The sequence below is a fragment of the Oncorhynchus tshawytscha genome, linkage group LG06 (assembly GCF_018296145.1).
Source record: "Oncorhynchus tshawytscha isolate Ot180627B linkage group LG06, Otsh_v2.0, whole genome shotgun sequence".
NCBI classification, from domain to species: domain Eukaryota; kingdom Metazoa; phylum Chordata; class Actinopteri; order Salmoniformes; family Salmonidae; genus Oncorhynchus; species Oncorhynchus tshawytscha.
In genome coordinates this window covers 70722144-70749487 of record NC_056434.1, presented here as the reverse complement: position 1 = coordinate 70749487, position 27344 = coordinate 70722144, and the positions used below count along the sequence as shown (strand labels likewise).

Genomic DNA, 27344 nt, shown 5'->3' with positions numbered 1-27344 from the left:
AGAAACAGCAGGAGCGGTAGAGATACTCTCAATGATCGGCTATGAAAAGCGCCAACTGACATTTACTCCTGAGGTGCTGACTTGTTGCACCCTCAACAACTACTGTGATTATTATTATTTGACCACGCTGGTCATTTATGAACATTTGAACACCTTGGCCATGTTCTGTTATAATCTCCACCCGGCACAGCCAGAAGAGGACTGGCCACCCCTCATAGCCTGGTTCCTCTCTAGGTTTCTTCCTAGGTTTTTGGCCTTTCTAGGGAGTTTTTCCTAGCCACCGAGATTGTACACCTGCATTGCTTGCTGTTTGGGTTTTAGATTGTTTGGGGTTTCTGTACAGCACTTTGAGATATCAGCTGATGTAAGAAGGGCTATATAAATACATTTGATTTGATTCTCTTATAACAAAAAAGTTTGTGAAATAATCAGGACAGTATTAACGCACGGCCTGTTTTTTCTTGTTGGAATTATCTAAACCTAAAGAATAAAACAGCTTTGTAAAAAGAGGTGCAAAATTAATCTGATTTCACTTGAGCACTTATAAAATCTTCCCCTCAAGGACACAGAGGTACTCCAGCCTGAACACAGGCACCCAGTCTCGTCTCTCATGGCAACCACACACAACCATGGAAACGGTCCACTTCTAACCACAGGTACTTGAGTTCTAAGAATTCTTGGAGAGCAGCTGCAGGGATTGTGCAAGGCTGAAGTCGTATTTCTCCACTTGAGAGAGACTTGTGAGAGATGTGTTATCTGTGTGGTGGGCTACAAAGATAATACACCCAGCTTGTCAGCGTCAGAGACAACACAGACAAAGATCTGGCCAGTTGGCACACAGCCAGCCTTTATTCTGTGTCCCTTCCAAAATAGTATGTTCTCTCAAAACTCTCCCTATGTTCTATATAATCTTGGGGTTTGTTTAGAAGACAAGATGTGTTTTCCCCAAGTAACCAGTAGATCATAGACATTGGTACTAGTCCAGGTGCCTAAATAACAGGCATAGGGGTGGTAATTGTCAGGCATATACACGCGTGAAGGGGGAGAAGGCTCACCAGATCCACGCCACATCTCAGCCAGGTGGCATTCAGTCTCTCCAGGCTCCTTACATAGCTCCACCACGTCCCGGCACAGCGTCTCTGGGGTAATGGGCACCTCTGTAAAATGCTGGTCATTGTTACTGAGGTACACTGTCAGGAACATCTGAGGGACAGAGAAGAGACAAACCATGGGATATTAGAATGAGGACATCCTTCAACATTTGAAAATCGCACCCTATTGTAATGTCTACTGTTCACATAAACAACTTCACAAATGTTATGATCAGAGTTGATGAAGGCTAGAGATGCCCACTGAGGCATAAGACACATGGCAAAAATAGTTATCCTAAAAACACAAACAATATTGTAAGACAGTGACAACTTCAAGGCTATCAAACCTGCATATGCAACTCTCAGTGATGGTTATCTAAAAGCCCCGCACCTGCCTGCACGACACTGATAGCGACATGCTGCGGAGAACACGGACGGAATCACGGAATCCATACATTAACACGGAATTCAACAATATTCTAAAATGTATTAAACTTAGTAGGAAATGAACTAAATATATTGATCTTAAGTAGGAAATGAACTAAATATATTGATCTTAAGTAGGAAATGAACTAAATATATTGATCTTAAGTAGGAAATGAACTAAATATATTGATCTTAAGTAGGAAATGAACTCAAATGTTTTGATCTTATTAGAAAATGCTTTCATTTGTCCAAGATGATCATATGACATGAATAAACTGCATCAATGATTTGCATTTCCCTTCACTTTCTGGAGGCATCAGCACAAGCCTGCATGTCTGTGTGTCCGTTTTTGTCTACCACTTTGGGTAGTCGTCAGCGATGCTAATGTAATGATAACCGTCTTCTGGTAGATGGAAAGGCTTTGACAAAAACCTTCTCAATTAAATGTTAACTACAAGGTAGCCTGTGCCGACCTGGCAGAATTGTATCGTGATTATTTGCATTAATCCAGTAGCCATTTGGTTTGCAAACTCTGCAATCACATAAGCGCTACAGAAATGTAGCTAACCAAATAATGGTCTCTGGCTGGAGCACAGTTTAATTAAAGAGCAACTACACCCAAGACTCTACATTTCTAAGATTTTTCACAAACCTCAAAAGTGGTCTCCTGATGTGGTTTAAGCATCAGGAACATCCATTTTTGTTGTTTTTCTATAAATAATAAATTGTGATTTTGAGATTGAAAACTTGAAACTAGAAAAAACAGAAACCTGGAAAAACAAAACTGGAAAAAAAGGCATTTGGGAAAAGACAAAATGGAATCAGACAAAAAATAAAACAGATATTGTCTGTGCCCTCGTTCCTCTGTATCCACATTGAAACCGGAGTAGAGTATCTAGCATTTTTCCCTGCTGATGGCCTGCTTATGTTAACCAAGGCTGTCGGCACGATGACAGCCCTACTGCTAACAAGCAGAGCACTTTGAAGGGTAGAAATACTGTAGCTCTGGCTGAAGGGCTGTCTATTCAGCCAAAATCATTTATCTGCCAAATTTCACTGAATTTGAAAATTTGAAGTTGTTGCCGAGGCTGCCCCTGCATTGGCCTCAAGACGGTGAGATCTAACACTGAGAATGACTGCGAGATGGGACTCAAGTCTTTGATAGTTTACTAGAAAGCATGCCACTAAAAACCCATTGGATTAATCTAAAAACACACGCCACTGAATGAATAGAACCCAGCCTCAATCCCATTGTAATGTTTCAGTGAACTTGGTTCAATAAGCCCTTTACAGATGCTGACCCCCCACGCTGAAAACCCCCTGTTGTCATAAACAGATGCGCGTTTCAGAAGCTTTGGGCCACTCGTGGAATATGCGCTCTGCAGTAATCTGCACAGATATTGGCGTGACAGATTGAAATGAAACTGTTATAAAATAAACAACGCATTCCGAGGTCTCCTGTGGATAAACCTATGGTACAAGGTGAACTAAATACACTCAGTGTGTGTGTGTGTGTACATCATCCCTCGTTGACCCAACCCAGCCCAAGGAACATCATTCTATCATTCCCGTCGACTTTAGTACTGTTATGTCAGCTAACTTAAATAGAATAACATCCTTTATAGATCCAGTTTGTTCTCCAGCTCATGCCCCTTGGTTAGACTATATGAGTGATGTAGAAGCAGTATACTATTCACTTTACCACAGTAAAGAATACGCAGCCCAGCCATGCCTTGGAGGGCTACATTAGGGACATTGGGTCATTCAGGTCACCCAGGCACAAAGGCTGAGGGCAGTGCAGCTAAAGCCCTCTCAGTGAAAACAAAGACAGGCTATAGTATAGGTTCAGCACAGTGGGCTCCACATCACTGCATCTCAATGGTCTAAAGTGGATTCCCCTCCTTGTCGCTTGGATGTGAGAGCACCAGAAAGGTTAGAGCGGATTCCAAAATGGCATCAAACTACACTGCATTCACTTAACCTGTATTTTCAGAACACTGACATTGTCCTAACTAGGTAGCCAGTAGGGTCTGGATGATACCCGTATTGTTAAATAAAGGTTCAATCCAGTTATACTTGTTAGTTTTGTGACAAGGAAACAAAACACAAAGCTGATTTAACTTCTTCAGTTAAACAGCCCTAATGTCGGGAACCAAATGATGTTGCCATCCAGAGTCACATGTATTTATTTTCCAAGCTATACTATACAATATTTTACATACAGCAGGTTTTTAAAGGACAATTTTTTGCCATGGAAAAAAATAATTGTCACAGCCCTAGTAGCCATCCTTCTAAGAGTCCGTTCTAACCATAAAACTGTTCTCTTCTGGCCTTTTTTTAAATGCTCAGGTCTAAGAAATCAAAAGCGATCTCACAATACACACAGTTAATATCACCGCCAATAATGCAATCTAGGTGGTCCAGTTTGGTTAAATACGGACGCAAATGGCCACTTTATTGAATGATTAAATAATTAGCCATAGATCATGCTTGGTAAGTAAGCCAAGCATGATTCACCCTGTGATTTGATTTATTTAACCTTTAACTAGGCAAGACAGTTAAGAACAAATGATTATTTTACAATGAAGGCCTACCACGGCCAAACCCTCCCCTAACCCGGACGACGCTGGGCCAAATTGTGCACCACCCTCTGGGACTCCCAATCACGGCTGGTTGTGATACAGCCCGGGATCGAACCATGGTTGTAGTGACGCCTCTAGCACTGAGATGCAGTCCCTTAGACCGCTGCGCCACTCGGAAGTCCTATGATGATGGGGGGTTGTATATGAAAGGGTCACAGTGGTTCACGCCACACCCTCTAAAAGGACCACCCCAGATGAAGGGAAAGGGTTTTAAGAACGACAGAATCATCTAGGCAGGGTAGCCTAGTGGTTAGAGCGGTGGACTAGCAACTGGAAGGTTGCAAGTTCAAATCCCTGAGCTGACAAGGTACAAATCTGTCGTTCTGCCCCTGAACAGGCAGTTAACCCACTGTTCCTAGGCCGTCATTGAAAATAAGAATTTGTTCTTAACTGACTTGCCTAGTTAAATAAATAAAAAATAATTCACAAACTTCCACATCAGAAAGGGACATCCCACCTAATGAAGTTCCTAAATACAGAATTATTATGGGTTCAAACAGAAAATCTGGGTGAAATTCATATTTGTTGCCGTTATTATTCCAGTTCTCCGCAGATTTGGTTTAAAAAAAGGGCAAATTCCTGCCTGTGAGATGTTAAGACCCAGGAGGGTGCAACTTGACGTAATGGTAAAAGCCCATGGGCCACATCCTCTCATGCAATGCCATGTCAATTGGGCACATTGTGGCGCTATAACAAGCAATTGAAAATGCAAACTTTGAAAGGTCACACCCCTCACCCCTTTTGACCTAGTCATGAAATTTGGTACATACAGTGGGGAGAACAAGTATTTGATAACCTGCAAAATCGGCAGTGTTTCCTACTTACAAAGCATGTAGAGGTCTGTAATTTTTATCATAGGTACACTTCAACTGTGAGAGACGGAATCTAAAACAAAAATCCAGAAAATCATATTGTATGATTTTTAAGTGTTGTACTGAAGGACTTTGTTGCTGTATCTGACAAAACTGAAATGCTGAATTTTTTTCAATGAGCAGTTTGTATCATCTGGTAGGCTGTTTGATTCAGTATCCTCGGTCTCTATATAACCTTGTGTGGATTAACCAGCGAGAGCTGGTCAAACATTTAGCTTTTTGCCATTCTCAGTGCAGGAGGTACATAAAGCCCTGAAATCCTTAGATCAGAGAAAGCCTGCAGGTCCTGATCTTCTTGATCCCTTCTTTTTAAATTTGGCAGCTGATTTCATAGCAGAACCCCTCTGTTCCATCTAACCCTGGAATGTAATGAAATTCCAAAGATCTGGAAATCAGCATTTGTCCTACCACTTTTAAAAGGGGGAGATCCAACTCTTTCAAATAATTATAGGCCGATCTCAAAGCTGTCACCCCTGGTGAAAATACTCGAAACCCTTGTGAGTGAACAGCTAAAATAGTATATAAAAACAAACTCTATTTTATCAATGTACCAATCGGGCTTCAGGAAGAAGCATAGCGCAATTACAGCAGCCATGAAGGTTTTAAATGATATCACTGAGCCTTTGACAAAACAGCACTGTGTCTCACTTTTTACAGATCTCTCTAATGTGTTTCATATAGTTGATCATGCTACACTGAGGCAGAGATTGTCAAGTGGAGGTCTTTTGGAGCATGTAGTTGCATGGTTTGCTAACTATCTGTCTGCTAGAACTCAGTGCACTCAATTTGATGGGCTCATGTCTGTTAAAATTATCTGTCTGTAATGGTGTGCCCCAGGGCTCTGTACTTGTCCCCTCTTATGAACTATTTATATAAATAATTTAGAAAAAAATGTCCAAAATGCACAACTTCACTTTTATGCTGATGATACTGTTTATTGTTGTGCCTTGTCTCTTACAAAAGCTTACCATAACTTGCAAACTGCTTTTTATACTGTTCAACATACCTTGTGTCAATTGAAGCGTATCCTCAATACTGACAAAACTAAACTAATGGTGTTTCTAAAGCAAGAAATAGACCTCTGAACTTTTCACCTATTACTACCTGTCAGGGCAATGAGATTGACTGTAACCTCTTATAAATATCTTGGCATTTTAGTTAATGATGACCTCTTTTAAATTGCATATTCAACAACTTACAAAAAATTGAAGCTGAAGTTGGGATTTTATTTTAGGAATAAGGCCAGTTCTTCTTTTGAAGCCAGGAGTCGGCTAGTATCAGCTACATTTATGCCTTTACTAGACAGTGTTTGAGATCAATTGATACCCTTTACCATGGCGCAGTGAGATTTATTTTAAACTGCAAAACCCTTACGCACCACTGCACTTTGTAAACCAAGGTTGGCTGGCCTTTTCTAGTCACTCGCAGGCTCAGTCACTAGTATACTTTTACTTACAAAGTCATTTTGGGTTTACTTCCATTTTATTAGGACATATGTATTATTCAGAAATGTGGTGGGTACTCTCTTTGTTCGCAGGACTTTATCCTGCTAACTGTTCCAAATGTCCTAACTGAATTTGGTAAAAGGGCTTTTATGTACTCTGCCCCATTGTCTTGGAAGACCTTACAAAATACTTTAAAACTGGAAGAACTTGTCCTGATTGGTGTTTTTAAATCACTGATGAAGGATTTTGAGACTGATTCCCTGACCTGTCAATGTTTTTCATTTATGATTTTGTCATACTCTTGTGAATTCTATGGTTTTTACTAGAATACTTATAGCTTTTCATGTCTGTCTGTAATTGTGTAATGACTGTGTAATGAAAAAGATTTCAAATCTCAAATGAGCCCTTCCTGGTTAAATTAAATATTCACATTGTAAAATAAAAAACACTCAACATTTCCAAGCACATTCAGATTGACCACACAGTGGCACTACAATGGATACATGTTAATATCTGTTGATCTGTTCGACTCAGAGTGAATGAATTTGACAGATGCACACATGCTCTAGTTAACATGTTTGTCAGTTTGGCTGCATAGTGGCGCTGTTGGAAATGAAAAAAACTGTCATACAAAATGAGTGTATTGCGTTCAAAGACGTGCATCCATAGATGCAACATGCCAAAGTTGGTGCTGATTGGTCAAGCGGTTCTGGAGAAGATGTTTATTGGTTGCGCTATGGGGCCAAAGCTTGAAACCTGCCATGGCTGCTGGCAGCGATGTTTTTTTAGTTGTTTTTATTTGTCCTGGTCCCAGATCTGTGCCTAAAGCTGAACCCAGAACTGTGCCTAATAGAAAAACTTCAACCCCCGAGCCAGAACTCCACTCCTTTATAAACCACTGGACTACAGTGTGTGTGGCTCATTCAACTGATCTAGCAGAGTATAAGCTTTATCTTTGCAGGAGAGGTTGGTCAGATCTGGTCAGCAAGGTTTCAAATAACAGTGACCCAGATACTTAAGCTTTTTATGGACGGCGGCTGCTTGGTTGTAGTGGGGCAACAAATCATGTAAGACAAGCATATAGTTCTCAGACGCTTCAATATGGAGCTTTAATGCATTAGATTAGCCTCTTTTTTCCAGGAGGGCAAATATGCTTTAAATCCCAGCAGGACAAGAAAAGTCACTCAGAAATAGGCGCAGCAGCTGACATCACGCTCTTCAAAGGAAAGTAGGACATCCAGGGGACCCTGTTAATGTTAGGAGAGAGAGAAAGGGGACAATAGAGAAATAACGAGATGAGAGAATGAGAAAGAGAGCGAGAGAGATGATCAAGATAGAGGTTGTGACATATGGTAAAACCCTCTGGGGCTCGACCATCAGGTCCTAAATGGGGCTCTTATTGTCCCTCTAACCCCTCTGACATCAATGCAAATGAAAATCATATCAAACACTTATCACCAAAACAGTATCATGCTTTTAACTCACCTCATTGTGATGATCAATTTTAAAACAATAAGTTCAACAGCAGGTTGAAACGGAGTAAAACATGGTAGTTGTGGATGTTGTTTCAAAGCCTAATGTGACAAAATGAACAGCGCTTTCTAAGGTGATGATTCATTCAATGCGATGCACTTTGTAGATCCCTCTGTAGCTTGCTTTTTGACTGCATATAGATTTGTGAACACAAAGCTTTGCTTTTCATACCTGGACACGGCCCTCTTGATTCCTTCAACCTTGTCCGCCTCATCCTTTAACTTTTCCCTCATGTCTCGTTTCAAAATAATTCCGTACACTTCATATCCAACAAATCAACAGTTTTATAACAGAGAGAGCAAACAGACCGGTCCTTCAGTAAAACTAATCCATAGTCCTTTGTCTAAGTGGCAATAAATGAGTGTCTTACCTTATTTCCTTGATGACATTTTGCACCCTGAACTTTTTTAATTAACAAAAAAAGGCTTGCTAGCTACCTGAAAACAAATCTTTCATCTTCAGTGCTGCCTTGGTTTTGAATTAATAATATGAAACTCCTGCAAAATCATGAAAGCCTATTGGCTAATCAGGGTTGACATATGTTGGGAACTACAACATTACAGTGAATACCAATGCAATTTCGAAACTAATGCATGCAATTTCAATTATTTTCTCCAGTTTATAAAATCAAACTGTAGAATAATAGTAAAGACATCAAAACTATGAAATAACACATATGGAATCAGGTAGTAAAACAAGTGTTTAAACAATTATTTATATTTAAGATTCTTAGCCACCCTTTGCTTTGATGACAGCTTTGCGCACGCTTGGCATTCTCTCAACCAGCTTCACCTGGAATTTTTTTCCAACCGTCTCATGAGGCATTTATAAGTTTATTTGAGCAATAAGGCCCGAGGGGGTGTGGTATATGGCCAACGCGGAGTGTCTGGATACAGCCCTTAACTGTAGTATATTGGCCATATACCACAAACCCCCGAGGTGTCGTATTGCAAATATAAACTGGTTAGGAACATACAGTACCAGTCAAAAGTTTGGACAAGTCTACTCATTCAAGGGTTTTCCTTTATTTGGACTATTTTCTACATTTTAGAATAATAGTGAAGACATCAAATCTATGAAATAACACATATGGAATCATGTAGTAAGCAAAAAAGTATTAAACAAATCAAAATATATTTCATATTTTAGATTCTTCAAAGTAGCCACCCTTTGCCTTGACAGACTTGCAGACTCTTGGCATTCTCTCAACCAGCTTCATGAGTAATGTATTTCCATCAGTCTTGGAGTTCCCACATGTGCTGAGCACTTGTTGGCTAATTTTCCTTCACTCTGCAGTCCAACTCATCCCAAACCCTCTCATTTGGGTTGAGGTCGGGTGATTGTGGAGGCCCGGTCATCTGATGTAGCACTCCATTACTCTCCTTCTTGGTCAAATAACCCTCACACAGCCTGAAGATGTGTTGGGACATTGTACTGTTGAAAAACAAATGATAGTGGGACTAAGCGCAAACCAGATGGGATGGCATATTGCTGCAGTATGCTGTGGAAGCCATGCTGGTTAAGTGTGCCTTGAATTTTAAAAAAAAGTTTTTAAATCTCAGACATTGTCACCAGCAAAGCATCTCAACACCATCCCACCTCCTAATCCATGATTCATGGTGGTATCTACACATGCGGAGATCATCCCTTTACCTACTCTGCGTCTCACAAAGACATGGCGGTTGGAACCAAAAATCTCAAATTTGGACTCATTAAACCAAAGGACAGATTTACACCGGTCTAATGTCCATTGCTCGTGTTTCTTGACCAAAGCAAGTCTCTTCTTATCGGTGTCCTTTAGTAGTGGTTTCTTTGCTGCAATTCGACCATGAAGGCCTGTTTTACAGTCTCCTCTGAACAGTTGATATTGAAATGTGTGTTACTGGAACTCTGTGAAGCATTTATTTGGGCGGCAATTTCTGAGGCTAGTAACTCTAATGAACTTATCCTCTAAAGCAGAGGTAACTCTGGGTCTTCCTTTCCTATGGCTGTCCTCAAGGGAGCCAGTTTCATCATTGCGCTTGGTTTTTGCGACTGCACTTGAAGAAACGTTCATAGTTCGTGACCTTTTCCGCATTGACTGACCTTCATGTCTTAAAGTAATGATGGACTGTCGTTTGTTTTTGCTTATTTGAGCTGTTCCTGCTTTTTTGGTTACTACATGATTCCATATGTGTTATTTCATCGTTTTGAAGTCTTCACTATTATTCTACAATGTAGCAAATAGTACAAATAAAGAAATACCCTGGAATGAGTAGGTGTCCAAACTTTTTTTGCGTTAGGTTGCCGACCCCTGCAGTAGGCCAACTCATACTCTGTTCTTTTGAAATACATTTTCTTCCTATCATAATGTTTCTTTAGACCTGACTAAAATCAAAAACTGATTTATTGTGACGGTGTATATTCAATTATACCTTTTAAATGTAGAAGTTCCAAATGCGCCCATCAGAGGCTTGTATGCAGCTTTTGTTTGTGTAAGCCTGGAGATACTACCGTAAGACCAGCAGTCTTTTCCATGACAATAACCAGCTGTGAAAACGTCATGTCCGCCACAGCCGTAAAGGAGAGGTGTGAGAGATTATAGAGAGGAGGGGTGGGTCATAGAAATATACTGTACTGGCATAAAATGTCTAGTAAATTGCCCATTTGTTCTAATGGGAAAGCCGTTACCAACAGCTAGCACATATTCAATTTATGTACCTTAATATCATAAAAATATTTTCTATTTATGCTCATTTCTCTTTTATACAACATTGCCTATAATCATGTTCAAGTTCATACAAACGCTAGAGGAGAATGTTAAACTAAAGTACGGAGAGTGGTTTTGAGACTACCCTAGTGAGTATTAAATATTCATTGTCCTGTGTAGCTCAGTTGGTAGAGCATGGCGGTTGTAACGCCAGGGTTGTGGGTTTGATTGCCAAGGGGGACCAGTATGAAAATGTATGGACTCAAAATTGTAAGTCATAAACACCACAGCCAGAGAAACAAACACAGGTCAATAAAAACCTGATAAGACTATTAAGCAACAATAACTCCAGCTGTATAACAAAGCACAGGAAAAAGATCTAAGACAAGTCGGCCAAAGTCAACTGATATGCCTATTCAGTAAGAAAACAATTAACCCAAGCCACATAAAAGCACGCCACAAAATCCTTGCTATATACTAGTCTAAACCTTGACACCATCACCCAGGATAGAGAGTGTAGCAGCGTCAGTATTACCCAGACCACATGCTGTGCTGCATTCCCCGCTTGAGGAAAAAGGGTTGTTTCTAAGAGTGCCAGCTGCCAGTCAAATAGATAGCAGGTGCACCCAACATCCTGTTGTGATTAGACAGGAATTGGTCTGCCTGATGAAAGCCAATGGTAGCAAAACAACATCAAACCCTGTCCGTCTGGGATTCATTCTATGAAAGCACTTCTGAGGAGCTACCACTGCTGATGACACTAATGTAACCCTTCAAACATGACCCTGGGGGGTGTGTGTGTGTGTGTAAACTTTCAACTACATTGAGCTTGTCATGTTGCCTAGACTAAGGGGCTTGAGGTACGGAGTGCCTTGCTCTAACATCAGATTGACTCACCCCCAATCCTAACATTAACCATTAAGGGATGGGAAATGAGTAGACCCTGCACCAGTGGTTTTGGGCAGGTTCCTGGGTGGGAATGGGCTTATCAGGCCTCTCCAGTTGTCTAGGCATGCTGTTTAAACATAAACACAACATAGACAATTACAGGAAGTAGGAGGTTAGTGTGTGTGCATGCCACTCACACAGATAACGCACACGTGCTCTACTACATAGAAGCGCGGGAGACAGACAGACAGGGAGAGAGAGAGAGACACATAGACACACACATAATCTACAACATGATTTGTAAAAAGGTGAGGGTAGCCTAACCGCATTCGCAAGAAAATTTGATATCATTATAACAGTCCATTTTTAACCTTTCCTCACACACACTACCATCTACCTGTAGGGGCCAATACCAGTGCATGTCATTCTCCTCTAGTACGAAATTAAATGTCTCTTTTATTGAGTTAGCATGAGAGAGAGAGAGAGCGAGATGGGGGTATCAAAACTGTCCCCTTGGCAGTTTTCATTATAAGATCCTCAGGGCTAAACATGAGGCACAGTAATAGAGTTAGACTTCAATGTCAAAGTAACTAGCAAAATGAAAGGCTTGCATAAAGAGCAAACGTCAATACCACTGTGTGTGCATAAATACACTATACAGTGCATTCGGAAAGCATTCAAACCCCTTCCCCTATGCCACATTGTTACGTTACAGCCTTATTCTAAAATGGATTAACAATTTTTGTTCCCTCAATCTACACACAACACCCCATGACAAAGCAAAAACAGGGTTTCAGAGATCTTTGCAAAAAAACAAACAAAAAAAAAATATCTGATTTACATAAGTATTCAGACCCTTTGCAATGAAACTTGAAATTGATCTCAGGTGCATCCTGTTTCCATTGATCATCCTTGAGATGTTTCTACAACTTGATTGGAGTTCACTTGTGCTAAATTCAAATGATTGGACATGATTTGGAAAGGCACACACCTGTCTATATGAGATCCCATAGTTGACAGTGCATGTCAGAGAAAAAAAAACGAAGCCATGAGGTCAAAAGAATTGTCCGTAGAGCTCCGAGACAGGATTGTGTTGAGGCACAGATCTGGGGAAGGGTACCAAAACAATTGTACACGATTGAAGGCCCCCATGAAAACAGTGGCCTCCATCATTCTAAAATGTAAGAAGTTTGGAACCACATAGACTCTTCCTAGAGCTGGCCACCCAGCCAAATGGGGGAGAAGGGCCTTGGTCAGGGAGGTGACCAACAACCCGATGATCACTCTGACAGAGCTCTAGAGTTCATCTGTGGAGATGTGAGAACCTTCCGGAAGGACAACCATCTCTGCAGCACTCCACCAAACAGGCCTTTGTGGTAGAGTGGCCAGACGGAAGCCACTCCTCAGGAAAAAGGCACATGACAGCCCACTTTGAGTTTGCCAAAAGGCACCTAAAGGTCTGATGAAACCAAGACTGAACTCTTTGGCCTGAATGCCAAGCATCACATCTGGAGTAAGCCTAGCACCATCCCTACGGTGAAGCATAGTGGTGGCCGCATCATCATCATGATGTGGGGATGTTTTTCAGCAGCAGGGACTGGGAGACTAGTCAGGATCAAGGGGAAAAATGAACGGAGCAAAGTACAGAGAGGTCTACGATGAAAACCTGCTCCAGAGTGCTCAGGTCCTCAGACTGGGACGACAGTTCACCTTCCAACATGACAACTACCCTAAGCATTCAGCCAAGACAACACAGGAGGCTTTGGGACAAGGCAGAAACCGATCAAACATCTCTGAAGAGCCCTGAAAATAGCAGTGCAGCAACACTCCCCATCCAACCTGACAGAGCTTGAGAGGATCTGAAGAAAATAATGGAAGAAACACCCCCAAATACAGGGGTACCAAGCTTGTGGCGTCATACCCAAAAATACTTGAGGCTGTAATCACTGCAAAAGTGCTTCAACAAAGTACTGAGTGAAGGGTCTGAATACTTATGTAAATGTGATATTTCAGATTATTTTTAATACATTTGCAAAAAAAATTAAAAGTTCAAAAGTTTTGTTTGTCAAATTTCTGTCCTGCTTGAGCTGCCTCGGTCAAATGTTAAGTGCTGTTATTGTGAAGTGGAAACATCTACGAGCAACAACGGCTCACCCGCCAAGGGGAAGGCCACACAAGCTCACAGAACGGGACCGCCGAGTGCCCTAGTGTTACAAATATCGCAAAACTCGGTTGCAAAACTCACTACCGAGGTCCAAACTGCCTCTGGAAGCAACATCAGCACAAGAAATGTTCAATCAGGAGCTCCATGAAATGGATTTCCATGGCCGAGCAGCCGCACACAAGCCTAAGATCAAAAAGTGCAATGCCAAGCGCACCGCCACTGGACTCTGTAGCAGTGGAAATGCATTCTCTGGAGTGATGAATCACGCTTCACCATCTGGCAGTCCGGCGGACTAATCTGGGTTTGGCAGATTCCAGGAGAACACTACCTGCCCGAATGCAGAGTGTCAAGTGTAAAGTTTGGTGGAGGAGGAAAAATGGTCTGGGGCTGTTTTTCATGGTTCAGGCTAGGCCCCTTGGTTCAAGTGAATGGAAATCTTAAAGCTACAGCATACAATGGCATTCTAGACTAATTCTGTGCTTCCAACTTTGTGGCAACAGTTTGGGGAAGGCCCTTTCCTGTTCCAACATGACAATACCCCCATGTACAAAGTGAGGTCCATACAGAAAGTATTTGTCGAGACCGGTGTGGAAGAACTTGACTGGCCTGCACAGAGCCCTGACCTCAACTTCATCTTACACCTTTGGGATGAATCGAAACACCAACTGTGAGACAGGCCTAATCGCCCCAACAACAGTGCTCAACCTCACTCATGGCTCATGGCTGAATGGAAGCTAGTCCCTGCAGCAATGTTCCGACATCTAGCGGAAAGCCTTCCCAGAAGAGTGGAGGCTCTTATAGCGGCAAAGGGAGGACAAACTCCATATTACTGCCTAAGATCTGGATTGAGATGTTCGACGAGCAGGCGTCCACATACTTTTGGTCGTGTAGTGTAGTCAGAGATACCTACGGAGTGCTGCCAGGCCTCACACACATGCAAGCGCACAGACACACACACCCTTCTCTGTCCATTACAGATATTGCTGGGGTAAGCAAGTGAGCCAACTAGGTCTTGTTGAGCGAGCCCCCTCTAAGAAATCAAGAGACTGCATCAAGACTGCATCTCCGTGCCTTTGTCTGTCTGTCCGTCTTACCTTCCGTCCTCTCTGCAGAACTCTGGGCCTGAAGACTTGACTCCGCTCCAGCCAGGCAGTACTTCAAAAACACAAGGCAGAATCCTCTATACATTATTCCTTTTAATCTACCTCCACTACAGGGGAAGACGGAAAAGAAAATGTAATTGGTGAGAGCGGTAGCCTGTGGTACACAACTCCGCTGCAACAGCTTGTGCTGTAGTCTGCAGTAGGCTACATCACTCCCTACTTAAATTCAGCATAACCTCCCATCCAGGTCTGCACTGCACCATGTTTCCCTCTAAACTCATCCTTTCCTGGTCTCTCCATCCTGCATATCGTATTGTGATGAGAGATTCAACTATGAGCTTCCTGTGAGAGATGAGAGAAATGGGGGCCACATTAAGCAGAATGAGCCAACTTCTATCCATAATCTTCCCTTTCCTATCCTTGACAAACTGGTATTAAGCTGAGCAACAAACACAATCCCATGTTTTAGAAGGGACACATTATAATATATTTATTAGGGCCAATTTGGAATGAGCAGGGGCAAGTTTAAAGAGATCACTGGCGCAGGTGAGTGAGCGAGGGACACAATGCGTTTCCCAGAAGCGTAGGCCTACTTTCAGGTAAATCCTCCGACCACCCCTGGCTGCGACAGTGCTCAACTCTGACCTCTCTCATCCCTATGGGTGGCCTAGGATTACTGCCCCTGACATTACACAATATCCTCACTGTCTCTCAATCGCTCTACAGTACAGCCACTCTAAACATCCTTACCCCTTTTCACCTGGATCCACCAAGGACGTCAAGTCAATCAACTGGATTCTAGCGCAGGTAAGAGGACGCCAGGTCAGGTGATTCTATGGTGCTTGTGCCTTCTCTCTTCCTCTGACGGGTCTGCTTCAGAAGTTACACCCATATCCACTCTCAATAAGCCACTACAAAGAGGACACCCGCTCAGAACATGTATCACTGACGCCATATCTCAGTGTGTCATGTACTGTACAGCTGGAGACTTTAGATTTGAATATCTGCATATAAGGCCTAATAAACTCATTCCTCTACAAACCACATCCATCCAGCACTAGGCCCATTTTTTCAAATTAAAAGGCATTTCTTACCACTAGCCTTAAGGAGCCGATTCGTTACGGTCCAGCGATCATTCCAAGCGAGGTCCTTGTGTACACATGGACATACTGCATGTCCTTGGATCTCCCTCATATAACTGAGCCAACCTCCACCTGACTGGTGTGAATGTCAGGTGTTGCGTAAGAAGGGGCCCTCCCAGAGAGTCAACACAAAGCCAGTCAGTGGTCACAGAGAGAAAATCTCTTCAGGTCTCTGTTGACACACAGCAAAGTCAAGCAGGGCTGCCCACAACGTCACCCCATTAGTCTTGTGTGGTTGCTATTGATTAAGACAATATGTTTAGGTCAACATTGAACACATTACTGTTAAGGAACAAATGTGTATAGGTCTAAGAAGTCATTGTGACAAAATACTTGTCCCTTTTTTTAAAAATAAGACATTTGGCCATTAAAGGATAGGCCTATAGCCTAACCAGAGTTTCACCTCAATGGCCTCCAAAACTGTCATAGGTTGGTTGTAATCAATTCACATCACACCAACCTCCCTAACAGAAACCCTACAACAACAACAAAAAACATTAGCTTTGATCACAACACTTTGTAAACATCGGCTCAAGACCAAATGTGTAAATCACTGCTAGCTGTACACAGAGCTTGGCTGGACAGGAGATAAGGAAACATCATAGTAAAACCGTCGTCTACAACTAGCCTGCATCCACAATGGTACAAGAAAAGAAAAAAAAACAGAGAGCATCTCTTATCATAGAGAGACAGGACACAATGTCCTCTTCTACACCGTGTCATAAAGAGTCCCTGGGCCCATTGTCCTCCGAAAACAGGGAGCCTTCTTTACCGCCCTCCCCCTTCCCCAGCCACCCATGACGCTGCTACATTATATCTACAACAGAGCACTGAACAGTACATACAGGTCCAGGGGACATTCATTGTGCAAGCACAGACAATACTTCATGTTCCAATGTGGTTCTATTGTGATGGGGATTGTGCCGATTGTGCTAAACGTACTGATGAAATCAGATGTTATTTGACAAATGCTCGACTAACTGTGAAATGCTTACTTACAGGCCCTTCTCAACAATGCAGAGAGAAAAACATTTTTAAAAGAATAGAAACATGATAATAACACGAGGAATAAATACACAAAGAGTAACGATTACTTGGCTATATACAGTACCAGTCAAAAGTTTGGACACACCCACTCATTCCAGGGAATGCTAAGATTGACAGATTTGCACAAAGGCAAAGGGTGGCTACTTTCAAGAATCTAAAACACTTTTTGGTTACTACATGATCCCATGTGTAATTTCATAGTTGTTACGTCTATGTTATTATTTACTATTATAGAAAATAGTAAAAAATAAAGAAAAACCCTTGAAAGAGTAGGTGTGTCCAAGCATTTGACTGTGACTGTACACAGGGTACCGGTACCGAGTCGATGTGCAGGTGGAAGAGGTAATAGCACAGAGTAGACACGTTAAAGGACTAGATAACACACCACACACGCTTGCGCACACACAGCAACAGGGCAAAGGTCTCCGCCATGGAAACATGGCGTGGTAAGGATAAGGATTGATATTGATGTCCATGTGAATGGAGGTTGGCGATAACAAATGGCTGGGTGTGAATAGTGGAGCTAGGTCATATCTTCGCAGACAGGAGTCATTCTGAGAGCACTCGGTCACTGCCGCCTGAGAACATGACTCATCCAGTTATCCAGATAAGTTACTGGAAAATGAGGGGGCGAGAAGCACACACTGTAGGCTACCAATATGTACAGTCATACTAAGATAAACACAGTAGTGTTTGTATGTGTGTTAGGTACACACACACACACACACACAGATCCACACTCACATGATTACACACAAATGATGACAAAGTGATTCGGTGAAACATCTTCATCACAGTAACATTTTACTTCTGGCATTGACATCCATGTACGTATTGTTGCAGTGGATTTCAGGGAAAACCCATCAGAAAAGAAGCATTCCTAAGACTACAGGTCCTGACTACTCCTGGGGGACAATCAAGCACAACCTGAAGAACTTTCCTTTCATCCTGAATGTTTACCTGCTGGTGCCATCCAGAGTGGTCACAGACACGCGTGGACTTGGCACCAGAACCTAGGTACCTATACAGTCAGTGTCAGTTCGGAACTTAGCCTGGCATTTAAATATACAACAGTCCCAGACATAATTTCAAGATGTTTTCTATACCGCCTCCTGCCCCTAGCTCTGCTCCTCTTTTTTTCTCTAGATTTAAAAGAAGTACTGAGAGATGGAGCTCAGCACTGCAGCAAAAGGACTAGACCTATCATTATGTTGGCAGGGGTCCAGGTTCAAAGCTGCTGGGTGCCTTGTTTAAGGAAAAACAGTGACCACAATATTCAAATTCTGTGTCAAAACTATCTGATTTTAGGATATAATGATATTTTGAAAAAAAAAAAAAATTGCACATGGACATATACATGTAGACACTGGGGTGATTGGGCATCAAATTAGACTACTATGCAAATCCTCAGAGCTGTGTAGGATGGGTTATTCAATGAGAACAACAACTACTACCTAGTGAATACAACATTTATAAAGGTTTCCTGCATAAAATATTTTAGCTTATAAGAGGCTATACAAAAAAAACACCAATACTCCGTTTCTTAAGAGATGAAACAATATTTGATAATCTGTTGAAATTCTATAGTTTCCTTCATGAGTCTTTGGTAGCCAAACCTTAGGTTGCATCATCCCCAAGTGTAAATTGTAATGTGTAGTGTAACTTGAGTATTCCTTTATGGCTGAAAACACATTTATCGAAAATGGATATCGCAAAAAAGTAACCAGCAAGTACATCAATGTAATGCCTGCAACTGGAGTGCGCTACAATGTTACGTAGTCTATCAACTAGCCTATGTTGCTGTAGAAACTCAACGTATGACAAGCAAATAGCCCTGTAATACAGAAACTAGAAACTCTCACCGGCATCATTTTAGCCTCGTACCGCATTTAACCAGATTTGGAATTCCTTGGCTCGTAGTTTCGAGGAAAACTGAAGGCGTTCGATTGCTTTTTAATCCTGATCCTGTCCGGTATCCTGTCCGATAAACCAGTCGATGAGTTGTCTCTTCTTGTTATTGAAAGTAACTTAAGTAACTTTGGCTGTAAAATAAACCAAAGATAACTACATGTATTTCGTAGGCTGCATAGCCTAATCAGTCTCCTCTCCGCATATGCCGTGGACCTGTTGTAAATAAAAAAATACAAGGCCTCTTTGAAATGAAAGTTTTCAGTGGCGATTGCATCGCTTGGAAGTTGGTAGTCGCATTCGGAAACGCGTTGCGTTCAAAACTCTATTAAATTATTGCCATTACTAAAACCGATCAAATAACACGATAATGTACGATGTATTTGATATATATATATTTTTTTGCGATAGTTTCCTGAAGCTGTAGGTGCCTATCAGCCCTGAAACACCGCTAACAGCGTAGTTCGAATGAGTGATCGCAGTTTTCCCAGGAGTGACGTAGGGGGATGTAACTCATCCCATTGGAATGTAAGCTCCGCCTGGTTTCGGACTGTGAATCTATCCCCACCTACTGGGTTGAGAGTGTAATGAATCTCACCTTTCCATGGCCAGTCAACATGACATGACATCTTCTCAGCCCAGGAGTCAGCTGAGTTGGACCTCTATGGTTGGACCACCTTGACCTCCCCGCTTGATCATTTCTGCCGAACAGAACCTTCCTTTGTCCACCTGTTTCACAGACAGCCAGACAGAGATTTAAATGATATTGCGTAGGCCTATTTTGAAGCTACTGATGTTTTTAAATGACAAAAACATAAACTATACAACCTCATAATGTATGTTTTTGTCATTAAAACAAATCAGTAGCTTCAAAATAGGCCTATGTAATATTTCTAAAATGTTATTTTGGATTGTGTTGTGGTAATAGTAGTTCTCTCAGGAAAACAACAAGGACATTGAGCAACGGCTGAAGCAATGGGCTGCAGGAGCCAATCATCGGGAGCTACGCCTGGACCTGATCCAACCAGAGAACCAGGACTTCAAGACTCAACCTACTTTCTGTGCTGTATAAAACATGTAAACAAACTGTATTAGGGGCTCTTCCTCTTTTAGCTCACTCGGAGTTACTTGACTGAGCCCGTGCACGCTGTACCAGATATCTTTACTCTGAATAAACTGTCGCTTGTCATACAATCTACCGCTTTGTCCGAATCGATCCTTGACCGGCTCACTCACCTGCACATCCCAGTTATCAACAGAAACTTGGTAGCAGAGGATGGTTTACTAAAGACCCAGTCCAGAGTGGTTGATGTGGGTGTGAGGGGGCGAGTTGGTGAAAGGACGATTCGAGGAGGACGAGTGTCAATTCGGGGGAGGACAACAATTCTGCTCAACTCGGGAAACTGATCTCAAGGTCGACCATAAATAAGGTAGGCAAAACCTGTTAAGTCAAACTTTGCATATTGTCGTATAGTCTATCTAAATTTTGATCAGTATTACCGGGTGTGAGTATGAATTCTTGATTAAATTTCTATGCATAAATGACATGAGAATGACAGTGAAGTAAACATATGTGGTAATTAGAATAACCCGAGGGTCCGGCTTGTGTCCGGTCAGGGATAAGTAATAGTAGACCTAGAATAACCCGAGGGTCCGGCTTGTGTCCGGTCAGGGATAAGTAATAGTAGACCTAGAATAACCCGAGGGTCCGGCTTGTGTCCGGTCAGGGATAAGTAATAGTAGACCTAGAATAACCCGAGGGTCCGGCTTGTGTCCGGTCAGGGATAAGTAATAGTAGACCTAGAATAACCCGAGGGTCCGGCTTGTGTCCGGTCAGGGATAAGTAATAGTAGACCTAGAATAACCCGAGGGTCCGGCTTGTGTCCGGTCAGGGATAAGTAATAGTAGACCTAGAATAACCCGAGGGTCCGGCTTGTGTCCGGTCAGGGATAAGTAATAGTAGACCTAGAATAACCCGAGGGTCCGGCTTGTGTCCGGTCAGGGATAAGTAATAGTAGACCTAGAATAACCCGAGGGTCCGGCTTGTGTCCGGTCAGGGATAAGTAATAGTAGACCTAGAATAACCCGAGGGTCCGGCTTGTGTCCGGTCAGGGAACAATAAATATAGAATATTCCGATAGTAGACCTAGAATAAAATAGTCAATATAGAGTTGCTACCGATAGTCCGGCTAGTGTCCGGTCCGGCTTGTGTCCGGTCAGGGATAAGTAATAGTAGACCTAGAATAACCCGAGGGTCCGGCTTGTGTCCGGTCAGGGATAAGTAATAGTAGACCTAGAATAACCCGAGGGTCCGGCTTGTGTCCGGTCAGGGATAACTAACAATAAATATAGAATATTCCGATAGTCCGGCTTGTGTCCGGTCCGGCTGAGACCGGTCAGGAATAAAATAGTCAATATAGAGTTGCTACCGATAGTCCGGCTAGTGTCCGGTCCGGCTTGTGTCCGGTAAGGTGATCTATAATTGGGCATAGATTTAACCAATAGCCAGGCTTGTGACCGGTGAGGTGTCTACAAAATGTTAATATATATTGAATCTCTAATTAGGCATAGATATAACCAATAGCCAGGCTTGTGACCGGTGAGGTTTAACCAATAGCCAGGCTTGTGACCGGTGAGGTGTCTACAAAAGATTAATATATGTTGGACTGAAAAGTCCGCTTTGTGTTTGGTCTGAATTGATGTGATAAATGTACAATTGTGTGACGTCGCAAAATATGTTGTTCTAATGCTATGTGCATGTAAGAATATTCGTGTATCGACTATAGAATAAATGTAAACAGAGTTTCACAAGACCCTGCTATTATTTCCTAAATTCTAAAAGTACTTATCAATCATTGAACCATTATTAATGTAAATTCTGGATATATGACGGAGAAGCTCTGAGTTAAGGCAGAGTACGAGTAATAGTGTCTCCTAAGAATACATCACTGGTGTGAGCTAGTGACGAGCTAAGTATATTCAGATAGTGTGCAAAATATTTCTAAAAACTCAAAATGGCGACTCCGCAACCTCCCAAATTAAAATTCAATGATTTTCTAGACCAACGTATGCAAGATAGGTCAGGAGGAAAGGAACAGTGGAAGTCAATAAAGAAGGTTTGGGAAGGGTTGAAGTTGAAGTGGACACAGGCAGGTTATTTAGTAGGGGGAACGCCAAATAGGGTCCAGCTTAGCACAATGGAAGGCGAGTTGCGTGAAGCATTACAGGAAGCTAAAGACAAAGAGATAGAACAGAACAAGCTGCATGTATTTAAGAAGGAAGGGACAAAGACAGAGAAAGAGCAGAAGCTGAATTCAAAATAGGCACTTGGGCTGTTGAGGAGATCCACAGAGCACAACTGAAAACTAAACCGGAAATCATGGGGATAGTCACTGGGACGGAGGCGGAGTCATCAAGAAAAAGGGACTAAACAGAGAGAAAGGGCAGAAGTGGAACTGAAGATAGGAACTTGGGCCATCGAAGAGGCGCTAAGAGCACAACTGAATAAAAAAACGGAAATGATGGGGGTGGCCACTCCCTCACAAGGGGAAGATGAGCAGACGGACCACCACCAGGAGATGGCGCCAAATCCATTTCCCTCTGCCCCGCCAACACATGTGCCCTCAACGACCCGACCCCTTTACCCAGTCCTATCAAATTTGCCTCCACCTTATACTGATAAGGGGAAAAGGGCCGGGCCCGCGTCAACACAGGCCCCTGTGTTCCTTGTAAAAGAAGGAGTACTCCAAGGGGATACGTTGATCAAAGGGGGCCACCTGGAGTGTGAAGAATTAAAGCCTGGCCCATAGGGTTACTCCACACCAGGGGGTGCACAAAGGTGCACACCAGGGCCATCTGACATGCATGCCCCTCGATCTATGCGAGAACAGCTCCGCCCCAGTGGCCACACGAGGAATCCATTCATAGATGGAGCAGGGGGCAACGGGAGCAGCTTGAAGTCAGAGGGGAGGGGAACCCCCACCTCCTGCACATCCAGTGTGTACAGAGAACATAGAGGGGAACCAAGGAGCGATATTAGTCTCTGAAGGCTAAGATAGCCAAGGTGTGTGCAGGTACAAAACTGACATGGGTGGAGGCCCTGCCACTGGCGTTGATGGCCATGAGGTCATCACCTGGGGCAGGGACTCATCTCTCACCCCACTAAATAATGACAGGAAGAGTAATGCCAGGTCCACCAAGAGAGGGAGGTCATATGCCCCCTCTTGATGTACACCAGATAGGTATGACTGACTATGTAAGAAAATTGACGGAACTGTCCGCAGCTCTTTCCAAACAGATACACAAAGTCCATGGGGGGGAGCTGACGGGAGATCCAGAGCAACCAAGGGTAAAGGTCGGAGACTGGGTAAGGATCAAGGTCCACAAGAGAAAGTGGCAGGATCCCAGGTGGACTGGACCGTACGAAGTGAAGGAGGTTACTTCACACTCAGTCCAGGTCAAAGGTAAATCAGGCTGTCGCTTGTCATACAATAGATCTCTTTGTCCGAATCGTTCCTTGACCGACTCGTCCACCTGCACATCTCATTTTATCAACATATTCCGTCTTGTATGTTTATTGAAAACATACATAAATTAAACTTTGAAAATACATCATTACAAGTTGTTGGTAAGCTAGCGAAATTTAGCCATATTAGCATTGACGGGAAATCAGTCAAAACACCTCAAAACAAGACATGCTATTAATAACAAGATAAAACTAGCCATTTACGATGCCCACATGGCAGTTTCTTGTCATTCTAGTCATTGCTAGCAATCTGGCCATCCAGAATCACAACAACACACTGACTTCTGCCCCATGGAAGTACGTACATCGTGTTCGTGATGTTGTCAACCCATCTATGGAGAGTTGGATATATCCACACAAGTTAAACATCCTGCATAGCATAAGCATAGCATACCAATCACTGATTATCAGAGAGGTATCTCTAACCTCATCTTTGACCAATTTTCAACACCTTTTTCAGACCTCAAACTGTTGTCTATCATTTGCAGCCAGAGATAGCAGTATATATTATTAAATTAATGATATATACCCATTGTTTCTTAAAGATTATAAACTGGGTGGCTCGATCCCTGAATGCTGATTGGCTGAGAACAGTGGTATATCAGACCGTATACCACAGGAATGACAAAATATTTATTTTTACTGCTTTAATTACAGTATTGGTCAAAAGTTTGGACACCTACTTATTCAATGGTTTTTCTTTATTTTTACTATTCTTTACATTGTAGAATAATGAAATAACACATATGGAATCATGTAGTAACCAAAAAAGTGTTAAACAAATCAAAATATATTTGATATTTGATATTCTTCAAAGTGGTGGCGCTCCTAGTGTCCGGGGACTTTAGTGCAGGGAAACTTAAATCAGTTTTACCTCATTTCTATCAGCATGTTAAATGTGCAACCAGAGAGAAAATCATTCTAGACCACCTTCACACCACACACAGAGACACATACAAAGCTCTCCCTCGCCCTCCATTTGGCAAATCTGACTATAATCCTATCCTCCTGATTCATGCTTACAAGCACAAATTAAAGCAGGAAGCACCAGTGACTCAGTCTATAAAAAAGTGGTCAGATGAAGCAGATGCTACACTACAGGACTGTTTTGCTATCACAGACTGGAATATGTTCTGGGATTCTTCTGATTGCATTGAGGACTACACCACATCAGTCACTGGCTTTATCAATAAGTGCATCGAGGACGTCCCCCCAAAAGTGACTGTACGTGCATACTACAACCAAAAGCCATGGATTATAGGCAACATTCGCACTGAGCTAAAAGGTAGAGCTGCCGCTTTCAAGGCTCTAACCCGGAAGCTTATAAGAAATCCCGCTATGCCCTCCAACGAACGATCAAACAGGCAAAGTGTCAATACAGGTCCAAGATCGAATCGTACTAAACCGGCTCTGATGCTCATTGGATGTGGCAGGACTCACAAATTAGTACAGACTACTAAGTGAAGCACAGTCGAGAGCTGCTCAGTGACACGAGCGTACCAGACAAGCTAAATTACTTCTATGCTCGCTTCAAGGCAAGAAACACTGAAACATGCATGAGAGCATCAGCAGTTCCATGCATGCGCTGACCAACTGGCAAGTGTCTTCACTGACATTTTCAACCTCTTGCTGTCTGAGTCTGTAATACCAACATGTTTCAAGCAGACCATCATGGAATCTGGACATCCTGACGGGCCGCCCCCAGGTGGTAAGGGTAGGTAACAACACATCTGCCACGCCGATCCTCAACACGGGGGCCACTCAGGGGTGCGTGCTCAGTCCCCTCCTGTACTCTGTTCACTCATGAACGCATGGCCAGGCATGGCTCCAACACCATCATTTAGTTTGCTGATGACACAACGGTGGTAGGCCTGATCACCGAAAACGATGAGACAGTCTATAGGGAGGAGGTCAGAGACCTGACCGTGTGGTGCAAGGACAACAACCTCTCCCTCAACGTGATCAAGACATTGGAGATGATTGTGGACTACAGGAAAAGGGGGACCGAGCATGCCCCCATTCTCATTGACGGGGCTGTAGTGGAGCAGGTTGAGAGCTTCAAGTTCCTTGGTGTCCACATCACCAACAAACTTACATTGTCCAAGCACACCAAGACAGCTGTGAAGAGGGCACGACAAAACCTATTCCCCCTCAGGAGACTGAAAATATTTGGCATGGGTCCTCAGATCCACAAAAGGTTTTACAGCTGCAGCATCGAGAGCATCCTGACGGGTTGCATCACTGTCTGGTATGGCGACTGCTCGGCCTCCTATCACAAGGCACTACAGAGGGTAGTGCGTATGTTCCAGTACATCACCGGGGCCTAGCTTCCTGCAATCCAGGACCACTATACCAGGCTGTGTCAGAGGAAGGCCCTAAAAATTGTCAAAGACTCCAGCCACCCGAGTCATAGACTGTTCTCACTGGTACCGAATGGCAAGCGGTACCGGAGCGCCAAGTCTAGGTCCAAGGGGCTTCTAAATAACTACCCCAAAGCAATAAAACTCCCGAACAGCTAATCAAATGGCTACCCAGACTATTTGCATTGCCCCCCCCCCTTCCCCTTCTACGCTGCTGCTACTCTCTGTAATTATCTATGCATAGTCACTTTAAAAACTCTACCTACATGTACATATTACCTCAATTACCTCGACATCGGTACCCCCGCACATTGACTCTGTGCTGGTACCCCCTGTATATACAGTGGGGCAAAAAAGTATTTCGTCAGCCACCAATTGTGCAAGTTCTCCCACTTAAAAAGATGAGAGAGGCCTGTAATTTTCATCATAGGTACACTTCAACTATGACAGACAAAATGAGAAAACAATTTCCAGAAAATCACATTGTAGGATTTTTTATGAATTTATTTGCAAATTATGGTGGAAAATAAGTATTTGGTCAATAACACAAGTTTATCTCAATACTTTGTTATATACCCTCTGTTGGCAATGACAGAGGTCAAACATTTTCTGTAAGTCTTCACAAGGTTTTCACACACTGTTGCTGGTATTTTGTCCCATACCTTCATGCAGATCTCCTCTAGAGCAGTGATGTTTTGGGGCTGTTGCTGGGCAACACGGACTTTCAACTCCCTCCAAAGATTTTCTATGGGGTTGAGATCTGGAGACTGGCGAGGCCACTCCAGGACCTTGAAATGCTTCTTATGAAGCCACTCCTTCGTTGCCCGGGCGGTGTGTTTGGGATCATTGTCATGCTGAAAGACCCAGCCACGTTTCATCTTCAATGCCCTTGCTGAACCAAGGAGGTTTTCACTCAAAATCTCACGATACATGGCCCCATTCATTCTTTCCTTTACATTGATCAGTCATCTTGGTCCCTTTGCAGAAAAACAGCCCAAAAGCATGATGTTTCCACCCCCATGCTTCACAGTAGGTATGGTGTTCTTTGGATGCAACTCAGCATTCTTTGTCCTCCAAACACGATGAGTTGAGTTTTTACCAAAAAGTTATATTTTGGTTTCATCTGACCATATGACATTCTCCCAATCTTCTTCTGGATCATCCAAATGCTCTCTAGCAAACTTCAGACAGGCCTGGACATGTACTGGCTTAAGCAGGGGGACACGTCTGGCACTGCAGGATTTGAGTCCCTGGCGGCATAGTGTGTTACTGATGGTAGGCTTTGTTACTTTGGTCCCAGCTCTCTGCAGGTCATTCACTAGGTCCCCCGTGTGGTTCACCACGGGGTGAGATCTTGCGTGGAGCCCCAGATCGAGGGAGATTATCAGTGGTCTTGTATGTCTTCCATTTCCTAATAATTGCTCCCACAGTTGATTTCTTCAAACCAAGCTGCTTACCTACTGCAGATTCAGTCTTCCCAGCCTGGTGCAGGTCTACAATTTTGTTTCT

General features: G+C 42.9%; 1 protein-coding gene and 1 long non-coding RNA gene across 2 annotated transcripts in view; one reads left to right on the top strand and one right to left on the bottom strand.

Annotated features, from left to right (window-relative positions):
• tp53bp2a (tumor protein p53 binding protein, 2a) overlaps window positions 1-19455 on the bottom strand; it is a 52132-nt gene extending 32677 nt beyond the window's left edge. Inside the window, 2 exon segments of the mRNA XM_042323588.1 lie at window positions 1056-1203; window positions 18905-19455. Coding sequence (XP_042179522.1) covers window positions 1056-1203; window positions 18905-18931 — 175 coding nt within the window. The 5' untranslated portion in view covers window positions 18932-19455.
• On the top strand, window positions 17463-18414 carry LOC112253014. The gene is made up of 2 exons (XR_002953923.2): window positions 17463-18059; window positions 18189-18414. It is a non-coding gene; the product is annotated as an uncharacterized LOC112253014 (long non-coding RNA).
• Window positions 19456-27344: the final 7889 nt, after the last annotated feature.